The sequence below is a fragment of the Schistosoma mansoni genome, chromosome 4, assembly GCF_000237925.1.
Source record: "Schistosoma mansoni strain Puerto Rico chromosome 4, complete genome".
Classification (NCBI taxonomy): Eukaryota; Metazoa; Platyhelminthes; class Trematoda; order Strigeidida; family Schistosomatidae; genus Schistosoma; species Schistosoma mansoni.
Window position 1 is genome coordinate 3,268,095 of NC_031498.1, and position 12,237 is coordinate 3,280,331.

Genomic DNA, 12,237 nt, shown 5'->3' on the forward strand with positions numbered 1-12,237 from the left:
GAAGTAACTCAATGATTTAATAGTAAAGCTTTCACCACGACACCTGAATACCTTCTGTTCTGTTGCTACAGTGTAAATGATAGGTGTTCATAGCTAAGAAATCTCAAACTAGAACAAACCAACTATCCACTTCTTTTTTACCTCGATATCAATTTGTGACATAAGCCAATTCAAAGTTCAACAAATCTCTCGGCAACTAATCAGTTTAGTCTGTTAGGGATTAACAAAAACCATTAAATTAAGCATTAACATCGTGGATGCGCGTTGGTGAGGAGTCCCACAATAGGACGAAACGGCCGTCCAATGCTTCCAGGTTTACATTTAAAACTCTAATCAGTAATTATTATCATTACCTTATACAAGTTTTCTTGTTTATTATTCAGTCTTTTACTATGACCTTTGTGTTTGTCACTTTTCTTCATATCTATCAATTGGACTATTATCTAACCCATAAATTATTTTTATCCTTACCCCTTGATTAGTATGTAACCTTATTTGTTATTTATTATCGAATCAATTGATTTATAATACAGTCTTGTTTTTTAAATACTAATACCCTGAAAGAGGCTTATATCTTTTTGATCATATCACATCGTTACATTCATTAATTTTATTCAATTATTAAAAATACTACTTAATAAAATGTAATTATGTTTTTTTTTAATTATTTCTAATTATTTATCAGTAAATTAAATCATATTAACATTTAATAAATTACATTAATTGAAAAGTTATTAATATAATTCCTTGGAAACTATTAATACAATAATAATAATAGTAATAAAGATAGTAATAATAATAATAGTAATAATAGTAATAATCAGTGTCAGTTAATCAGTTACATACAAATAATAACTCTAAATAAACACTCTTATTTAATCATATATATATTTCTTCCCAATTAATTTAAGTGGGTTTTTTTTTGTTTTTTTAATAATTAAACCAATTAGGAGAAGAATAAGTACAATGAAACAATGAAAACAAATTCAAAAAAAAACACAAAAAAAAATAAATATCCCCTTTTTCTCTCTTTTCATCTTTAAATGTTTCTATATATATTGTCGTCATTCATTCATTAAGGTTGTATATATTTTTTAATTATTATTTCAGTTTCTACTTTGAATTACTTTATCGTTTATTATTTTCATTAATTTGTGCAAGACTTTTTAATCTTGCCATTGATTTTAGATCAATTCCTGGATCTGCTAAACTAGCACGTTGAGATAATGACATTGAACTACGTTTTGATGCTAATGTTCTAGCGGAACTACAACGACTAGCTGTGACTGATTCCCAACTTTCACCAGAACGTTGATATGATGAAGCCATATTAGAATCAGCAATTCTTTCACGTTCAGTATTTAATTCATCTAAGAATTTAGCAGTTTTCTCATCATCTGAAGGATTTGATCTACCATTTAACCAATAAGTTAATATTGTACCACCATCCTATTAATAGATAATAGAAAAAATATTTTTAGTAATAATCATTGTCTTGTATGAATGTTACAGTTCTATAAATATTAGTTATACACTAACCAGTATATATATATATATATATATATATCAGCATGGGGATTTATGGAGATTGTAGTGTTTTAACAGTTGAATTCATGAGTCAATCTAAGCTAAACCACAATTAAAACCTGAAAGTACCGAACGACCGTCTAGTCCTAGTATGAAACTCCTCATTAGTCAACACTCTGAAGGTTCTGGGCTGGAGTCCCGCTTACAGGATCGTATGTGCACACTGCTGAGAAGTCCCATACTAGGTTTTCAATGGTGGTTTAGCTTAGATTGACTCGTTAATTCAACTGTTAATATATATATATATATTTCAATGGTTATCCAACTTAGATAAGTCCATGATTTCAATATGATTTTACAATCTCCACAATTCCATACCGACGTTAATATACTTTAAAAAATCACGGTGTTTATCTGATTTAATTATGAAGGAAGTTAATATACGAGTAGTAAACTAGAAAATGAAATTTTCACTTTAAATGATATTTCCCAATAGTTTGAGTGATCCCTTCCATAAGAAAAACACTGTTATTAATGTAACAATAAAAAATACAACAACAAAAATTTGACGATTCAGTTGACTGATCAACTGCCGAAATGAATGAATAATTTACTTGAAACAAACTATATTTCAAATTCTTTAGGAATACAGTTCTTCAGACTGAGACACTGGCCAAATGAGTGTTTGAATGCAAATATGTTAAGTTATCAAACCTGTTACTTACAAGTAAGATTTTCAATCAAGATGTTTTAACTGAATTATATATCAGTTTATTATATATAGAAATTAAGTTATGTAAATCAATAGTTCTATACTTAGCTCGACCGGAATATTTTGTTTACACAATTTAACAGTGAACAGTATATATAAGCTGAGATGATGGTTGCTAGCAGTGGAATTCAGGACGCGCGTCTCGTCGTATTCGGGACTCATCAGCCGGATGTAGTTGCATCCCAGAGTTGATGTTCATTCTGGGACGAGTCTAGAATAGGACGAAACGCGTGTCCTGGATTCCATTGCCAGCCTCCATCATCTCAGCTTATAATGCTTGTGACTTAAAGCAATATCAAGAAAGTCCGCACAGAATGTAAATATGTCAATAAGAGACTGATCAATTGCGGTCCTAAACATCAATGAAACGTTTCAAGCATTTAATACAAAAATGAATTGAACAGTATCTAGTTCAAAAAACCTATTGAATACAGTGTTCATCATGTGATTAACAGCTTTTAACGTGTTTTTACTTGATTCCTTTTATTTCATAACTTATTTAGGTTCTTCATAGTTATTAATTTAAGCTAACCACTGATTAATTATCCAAAATTTCTTTCTGCTTTAATGTAACTGCAAAGAAAACAGCAGCATATTAACCAACTGGTTAAGTGCCTGTATGAACTGATTGAATAATTTATTTCATATGATCATTTGCGAAGAACCCTATATTCTTGGTTGTTGATATTCAGAGTTGAAATTTGATCAATTTCAGTTGTACAGATTCCTTGATATTGATTACTCTTAGAAATTAAGTATATTTTTAGGAGTAGTCAGTAGTGAAAACCATCATGTTCATTTTGTCTAATGTGTAACTCGTCATCTAGATGTACCTGTATCCCAGTGTTGACGTTCACATTGAAACTGGGACCCAATATTGATATAGTAAGACAATTTAAGTGATATGAAGGACAAGTGCATTTGATTGACTAGGAAGTGGATTGATTTCCTAAGGAGTAGAATTGTACATATATAAATGAGTATTTGTGCATTTTCTTCGGTAGCTCAATATACTTTCTCGTCCACTCTTGTGTTCTCGCTCGAGTAGTCATTTGGGGGTTTAACGTGTAGCACTTCGTGTATCAGTATCAGATTTCGTACACCGCCCGTCATAATAAATACCTATGGCTCCAAAAGCCAGCGTGTTAATACCCCTAGGAATTAAGTCATGGTTATCACGCATTTGTTCAACCGGAACGAAATTTGTTATAATAATTAAACAAGGATCAATTAATTAGAAGAATTTCGGGTGCAAATGTTTGAATAGAGTATCATTTTTCTAAATAACCAGATAGATTTTCTCATAAATCTACACAAAATAATATTCAGATGTAAAGTGGTAGTTAGAGGTAGTCTACAGGAAACCCAGCTTGACTTAAATTTCGTGCTAGTTGGCACAAGTTAACAAAGTGTACCTATAACTTTGAAGGAACCGACGCTTTCCGGCTACTCCATGGAGTGTCACCCAGGTTGTCAGTCAGGTATGTCACTACTGAGCTATCCAAGCCTTGATTGACATGTGGGACTGAAATGTATTTACACCTGATTGATCAGTGAGAAGTGACCAGTGTCATATATACCAAGTCCTTTTCAGTCCTGACAGAATTCTGTCGATCAACGTCCAGGACTTCCTGTCAACTTCCTCCAGCTACCACCAGACATCTCAATATAGTACATGCGAAATCAAGTCACTTAGACTAGTGGCCATATTACAACGACATTGGTGTAAACCGATCAATACTAAGATGGACTTGACTTACATTATATGGGTCACCACTCAGTGATCAATCACATGCTAAAAAGTTATCTTAATTTTAGTATAAACGATTCTAACAAACTCCAAAACGAAACGAAAATGAACATTTACTCACTTTTAATTCAACTCTTCCCTTCTCCGTTAAATCATAAACACCGTATTTTGAAAGATTTTCATATGCTTTCACACTGACTTGTATTCTTTGAGGCTAAAGAGAAATAGTTACAGAAACTTATGATGATTTATAAAAGTATGAACTAAGCTAATAAAACATTTAGCCAAGAAAATCATTCTATTCCGTAAGTTACTGTTGTCGATTTGTATTTGATAATTAGTCGATGTTGAAAATGGAAACCAGCAAATTCTGACAGTGTCATATCACAAACATTAAGGTCAATATATATCACCACTTCTGTAGTTCTGTTGTATTGTACCAAGCCCCTTTGATCTACTGATGTGCGCCACAAATCAATCTCTCTGTGATCAGATAAAACTGTGCCAATCAAGTGTGGGTGTCATTTTAACCTTATGAGTTACTGTGCTTTAACACTAGACATCAAATTAATTGTGTACTTTTCTACTTGAACATAAATGTGTATCTATTGTCTATCTTTATCTATAGTCTAAATAGTCATATGTAAAAACTACAAGATTTACAAGAAAGATGAAAATAACCGGAAAGAACTTAAGGATTCTAAACAATATCAATAATCGCTGAGCATACTTATAAGATCAAAAACATAATGGTTTTGTGAACTATATTTGATAATACTGTTTCAAGTTAACTGGTTGATCACCAGCCTTCACAATTTTGTCTTCTTTTTCGCTAAGTACTCTGTATATTAATAAATCTTTAATCCACTTAAAAAATAGGCCTTTAGTGTGTGCTACTGATGTCGACAAATATAAGTAGTATATATCACCAATCGAAAGTCAAATGCCTGGAGGTAGAAGGTCAAAAAGGTCAAAGAAAAGAGAATGAGAACAGAGAATGATTAGTGTGTAAATGAAAGAACAATAAAATCTGAGACGATTGATTGACATTTTGCAAATGAATTTACTGTACTTTTCTCAGATTTTATTAAGACATTCTGTAATCTGGTATTAAAATACATTTGACTGTCCCCATTTGTGTTCTCGTTCATCAGCTGACATCAGCTGTATTATCGTTCACTACAGGCCTATTGATCACCTGCATTATTACCGTATGCTTAGTCGGTTGTGCGGTTTTTTGTCATGAGGTTTCTTTCCTCGTACGAACAATAGTAGTATGGTTATTTCCTATCATTCTAGTTGACTGTTCAGTGTTTTACACTTATCATTGCGTATTTAAATTCCTGCCGAGACACAACAGTTTTTTCATCCCTTTTTTGTGAAATATATTGCTTTAGTCTAGCACAAGATGAAACATTTATCAAACACAATCTGATTTGAAATGATATTTATTGCTGTTATGTACTGTTTGTGATAATGTATTTGTAATTCACTAAAATACCATTTGTGTCATAGCATACCAATCAAGCTAAGTTTTTTCCCTCTTTATTCCGTTAAACAAGAGAAAGAGATAGGAAGTGGTAGTAATCAATGGGAAAAAGCCACCAAACTTTAATTTTGATGAATTCATTCTTCTTTTTTAAAAATACACCAATACTTGTTCTTACATTAAAAAATTGTATTATCTACGTAAGTATGCATTTACAAATGTACAGTATAGCAGTTCACAGTTTTTTTGCATTTTACAAATTTAGTGCGCTACGCACCAATGGATCGCAAACACTTTTGTTTCTAGAATTTACAGTCTATATTGATTTGATTGTATTGTATATATATCAGCACTTCAAAATATTGTGCAACTAGGATTCCACAACGGGATAGAATCTAAGAACTTTGAATTTTAAAGATTAAATAATGTCTAAATGAGGATTCGTCTTATAACAGGTTTTGGTACTGAAAAAACATATATTGCTCCTTCTGCCTTCTATGCTTATTTAGTAATGACAGTAAGTAAACACGGTATGTTGTACCGAGTTTTAACACATTGAATTACGTGCATCGCAAAATCTTAAATAGGAAGTTGATAAAATATTTTCAAACCATCTACAAAACTGATACTATGATGATAACTGAAGGTAAAGCGAAAAGCTAAGTTGAACTAAAATATGAACGAGCAACCTTCAAACGGTTGACCTTGACAATCCTTCACCATAACCTTATAACCCAGGTTTTGACAAGGTCTCAATATTATTTTAGCGGTTTGTCGTTATGTCCAACTGTCTTGTGAATAAAATTACATAAAGTTTAATTTTACTAATACTTGTATTCAGTCTTTGCCACAGACATTAAATGAATGAATAACAATTAGAAACAACTGGAAAGGAAAGTTCAAGACAGAGGTGGTTGAAGAATCGTGGTGGGCGTCTTACGCTCCTCCACAAGGTTTGACAGTTGTAAATGAAGTTAGTGAACTGTAAGATATGCGCGTATCTTCAAGCATACAAGTGTATATAATCTTCTCTCACTACTAATTTAGTGCAAAAAATATAATGACTTACTGAACTAGTTTGTTCCATTAGTTCCGATGTTGTAACTGTACTACCGAATAAGCAATAACGTGGCATTTTTACACCTACAACACCAGCAACAGCTGGGCCTGAATGTATACCTATATACATAAATATATATATATATTTTAAAATAAAAACAATATCATTGAAAAAACATGAAATATATAAATCATTATCTACTTTATTAACTGATGAATCTCTAAAATGATAAACAGATGTTGCCTTGTCAACAGTTAACTGTTTTTTTGTTTTTATTATTTTCTATTCCAATTGATAAACGTCCTATTGTAGGTCAATACAAACATGAGCTTTCTGTCAAGGTATAAAAGAGGAATAAATTATCTGTTGAGCTTATAATCATTACCGATTCTGGTACAATTAAGGTTAGTGTAACTGCATGATATATACTGGTCCTATGTTCCTCTTCGTCCCATAGTAGACAAGACTATTTCTTCGTACCTTGCAATTACAAAATGGCTGGTGGAAATTCTGTAACCCATCAGGAATCAAATCAACTGACACGGCACTTCTATATCATTTAACTACGTGAATCCAATAACTTACATCAAGCCACCTAGAATGTGATAATTTACATAACAGACCGACTTCAGCACCACCTAAGGATTCCCAAATTAGAGAAAAACAACTGTCCATTGATCTTTATCTTCCATTGATGATCTAGACAATCTTCGAATAAATTTTCAACCATAGTTTATCTTCTCCTTTTTCTTCAATTTCCGGAAATTGGTCAAACTGAATAAACATCATTTAATAATTGATTTGATTTGTATATCACATCAAACTATGCCCCCAGATCATATAGCACCTTAACAATGTTGAAAACTTAAAATCTTATCATGATCTCCCCACAACAAACAAATTTTACGGAATTTAGTATCCATAGAAGTAATCAAATCATTTTTACATCAGATTAGCTAAAATACTCAAACCTAAAATCTTACAGTTTAGTTGTTTTCAAAAAAATTGGTGAGTCGATGAAATCGTGAGATATGATATTGTTGAATTTCATTTTGGTTCATAATCATGCATATTGCAATGAAGATCTATGTAGAAATGAAACTCTAAGCGAGGTTTAAGATTGTAGAAAGTCTATTTTTTCTCAGCAAATGAGATGAAACAAATAAAGCAAGAAAAATATGTCATAGTTGAAATCATGAGACAATTGAAGCTAGACCACCATGGAAAACCTGAAAGCACTGGACGGCCGTTTCGTCCTATTATGGGACTCCTCAGCATGTCAATTTTTTTTCCATATAATTTAAATTTTGATGGTACTATACAACAACCGGAATAAAATCTTTGATATTCTATGTTTCTTGTAGTATTTTCAGATTGCTATATTGTTACTTTTGCAATGACGATCAATTGTCAAAGTGAAATATTTAAGTTTCTTTCTAGGTCTGATGATTAATTTAAGTGCTTTATTATTATATAGTAGATTTTCAATCTCCATTGAATTGAGATATTTACATTCACATCATAAATCCTGGAAAATATCACCCTGAAGGAAGTCCATGCTAAACCTTAAATGAAGATCAAAGACTAGTTGGTATGGAACCCCAGATTCAAATGACAATGTTTTATTATAGAATGTGGTCGAAATATTATGCTTACTGTCATCACTTTTATGTAAATCATTCTTTATTAGAAGCAAGAAAATTATTTAGAAATCGATCTTATTCATGTCATATAACACCTACATACTTTCGGATCTCTAGTGAAAATAATGCAGATCAATTGTATATACATGGAGGTTTCTCAAACCTATCAAGTCTATCCCGTATGATGAGGATTGGTTTGTTAAATCTATGATTACTCAAACATTTTCTGTTTAGACGAAACCCAATGCTATCTTCGAAAGAAAAACTTTATTTTACTAGACATTGTACAGTGTGGATCATTTGCATTTATTAATTTTACAACAGAATCTGTTAAGAATACACAGATTATGGTTGCATTTCGTCCCTTTTAGGGCAAATCAACTAGACTTAAATAGATCTCAATGTTGGTGTTCAGATTATCACTTGAACCCATCATATTTTGATTGAAATATCCAACACAGTATCCATTTAGCTTTTAATTTCACATACCTACTAACGTATTTAACTGGTATAGTTTCTATATCAATATTAGTAAGAATTTTTAAATGACCAACTAATAATATTTAGGATTGAATCCTAACCATTATTTAATATTTTTGTATAATGACACTTCGAAAACTAATAAGCTCGTAGAAATCACTTAGTTGGGTTCAAGTGATCAGAATCTCTATTCAATTTAAAAAGTTCACATAGAATGGAAAACGGTGAAAGAATAAAATGTATAATTTTCAGTTTAGATTTAATGAAGCTACCTAGCAACCTGTGAAAAAATCCAAATTAATTGATAAATAACACAAAAGGAGATTTTTTGGTGTTTTTCTCATTCTTCATATGTTCTTCTTCGTTATTGTTTATGTAGTTATTGTTCAATACAATTTAGTATTTACATTATTCTAACAATGTACTTTTTCAAGTGAATACAATAATTTATAGAGATTTCTTTTTATTGAAATGATATTGTTTTGTTATTTAAGTGTATTCATGATCGAAATATTAGATATATGGTGGATAAAGAAAGATCCTCAAATGCAACACGGAGAACACCATCCCAATTCCACTTGATAGAGAAACTCTGGAGAAGTGGAAACGTTTACGTATCTGGGAAGCATCATTGATGAACTAGGAGGATCTGATGCAGATGTAAAGGCGAAAATTGGAAAAACAAGGGACGCATTCATACAACTTTAAAATATCTGAGACTCAAAACAACTGTCAACCAATATCAAAGTCACAGTCTTTAAAACGAATGTCAAGACAGCCCTAGTGTATGGAGCTGAAATGTGGAAAACTACCACAACCATCATCAAAAAGGTACAAGTCTTTATAAACAGTTGCCTACACAAGATACTCAATGCCTGTTGACCGGATACCATCAGCAACAGCGTTTTATGGGAGAGGACAAACCAGCTTCCATTTGAAGAGGAAATTAGGAAAAGACATTTGAAGTGGATAGGAGATGCATTGGGGAAACTGCATCACGAGGCAATCCCTTACTTGGAATCCTGAAGGGAAATGAAAAAGAAGAAGGCTAAAGAACACATTACGACGGGAAATAGAAGCAGATCTGAAAAGGATGAATGTTAACTGGAAAGAACTGGAAAGGATTGTCCAGGACAAGGTTGGGTGGAGAATGTTGGTGAGCGGCCTATGCTCCTCCACAAATGGTAACAAGCGAATATATATATATATATATATCGATTCGACAAACTGTGTTAGATTAGACATTTGATTGAAATTACATTTTTTAAACTTCCTTCATATACATAATAATAATAATAATAAAATCAGACAATTTATATCAATATTGAAGACAGAAATGATTGACTTAAATAAATAGTATACAATTATACCCTAACTGTGATGTATAAGATGTGTATTATTATTTGGTGACTATACTGTATTTATGTTACTGATCTTAGCTGAATATATTATTCTATGTATCAGAGCATTACTTACCAAGTGACTGGCTTAAGATACATATTATATTACTATAAAGATCACTTTTCTTCAGATCCATATCAAATGGAATCATGTTTTTGCAAAAGGATACACGATATATTATCAAAAACTGATAATTGCCATTAAGAGGTTGTGGAAATTGTTGAATGTCATTGAAATAATGAACCAATCTGAGTTAGACCACCAGCGTGCTCTCTATTAACTAGCTTTGAAATGAAATTTTCGTGAGCAAGGAATCCAATTCGTGTTTAGTGTTATGCAGTTACCTACCAAGGACAATGAAAGATGATCGCGCAATGTCGTGGATTGATTGAAGCTAAGTACTAACACCACTGGATGCCAAATCATTAGTGTGGAGTTTAAGCGTTTGCGCGTGAAACCTAAGGTCCTGCGTTCGACGTTTTCGTGCGGAGTCATGAATGTTCACTGCTGAGTAACCTCACACTTGGATAAAACGGTCGTCCAGTGCTTTTTGGTCTCCACTGGTAGTTTTACTTAGATCGGATCATCACTACAATGAAAAATTTATAAGTCAAATCAAATAATGATTTCAGCCAATTATTTAATAACATTGCAATGTAACTATGCTAGTGATATTTCCCATTTCATTTGAGAAATTCAGAGCAATTAGAATGAACAGTTTGATGTTATTATTTACATTTGCATTATGAAATTATTTCAGTGATTCTGTTGTAGCTGCATCGACGAAAGACTTTGACCATTAGTAATAACTAGACGACATTAAATAGTTTGCTGACTAAACGACCAGATAATGTGAACATCTAATCTACACATGAGACTAAAGGCTAACCAAAGAGAACAGTGATAAAATCACTGAATTTAACTTTAAAAGAAATGGACTTGATGATTATAGACACACCATTTCTGACGGATTTCAACTAGTAATAAACATATGAGATACAATACTTTCCATAAAATCCCTTCAACCGTATAATAAATAAGTCTATTAATTCAATGGTAAGTACTGTTACATTTTTGAGCTCTGGGATGCACAATGGTACAAATGGTACAATGGTTACAAATACAATTTTCTATCAGTCAATGTAACAATGAATCTGAACAGTAAAAAATAGAACAATCATCAAGAAAAATTGATCTTCTTTCACTATGCAACCATCAAATTGTTTGAGAAAAAAAACGCTAAAAAAATAATGTAATTATTTGGCTTACCAACACGTATTCGTAAACTTTCTGGTGGTTCCTTAGATTCATCTTTAACTGTTTGAACTGATTCAACCATATCCAGTGCCATTTCAGCAATAAATGGAGCATGATATTCTGTACGTGATGGGCATCCTGATGCTATCATGTAAGCGTCACCAATCGTTTCAACCTAATTTTAAGAAATGATCATTTACTTAATAAATAATATCAAGACGGGTGTTTCTTTTTGACGACATTTGTATGTATGAAGTTATCTTTTTAAATCACGAGCTGATGTTTGCTACTCTCAGTAAAAATCACGTGTCAGGAGGATTTCTCAGACCTCTTGTTGAAAGTTAAGCTCTATAAAGTAAGACAGTGACTTACCAAAATACTGATTGATAGCCAATCGATATTACAAATTAATTAAGATTAAGAATGTAGATCACTCTGTCCATTTCATTGAGTCGATAATATATTAGTGACTGGAGAAACTGACATTTCTAGATCCCCTCTTTACTGAAACAGTTGTTTAACATTACTATGGATTGATAAACTAGTATAAAATGTTTATTCAAATAATCCCTTTTTCTTAATAGTTACCAAGTAGATTTCAGCCCAGAACGAGAATGTTTTTCAAGTGAAATCTAACAGATAAATTCAATATCTTAATAAAGATTTTAACTAGAAAAATACTTCTCCCTCTTACTATAAAACCATCATCAAGTGAATTTTCCTACATTCCTATACAATAGTTCAATGTTCAAATGATATTACCTTTACAGATGGACTGAAAATCAATCAGTTGTTTAAATTCTTACTATGACATTTATTGAAACGTGAACATCGATGATAAACATTTCACTAATAAAC

The 12,237-nt window shown here is 31.8% G+C and overlaps 1 protein-coding gene across 1 annotated transcript in view; it reads right to left on the bottom strand.

Moving 5' to 3' along the window:
* Nucleotides 1-1,034: 1,034 nt before the first annotated feature.
* The window catches only part of Smp_149980 (putative soluble guanylate cyclase gcy), a gene marked incomplete at its 5' end in the record, with an annotated part of 53,408 nt that continues 42,205 nt past the window's right edge, over nt 1,035-12,237 (bottom strand). The window contains 4 exons of the mRNA XM_018796557.1: nt 1,035-1,449; nt 4,171-4,263; nt 6,608-6,717; nt 11,392-11,554. Of these exons, the coding sequence (XP_018651687.1) occupies nt 1,129-1,449; nt 4,171-4,263; nt 6,608-6,717; nt 11,392-11,554 (687 nt within the window). The 3' untranslated portion in view covers nt 1,035-1,128. The remainder of the gene's footprint in view (nt 1,450-4,170; nt 4,264-6,607; nt 6,718-11,391; nt 11,555-12,237) is intronic.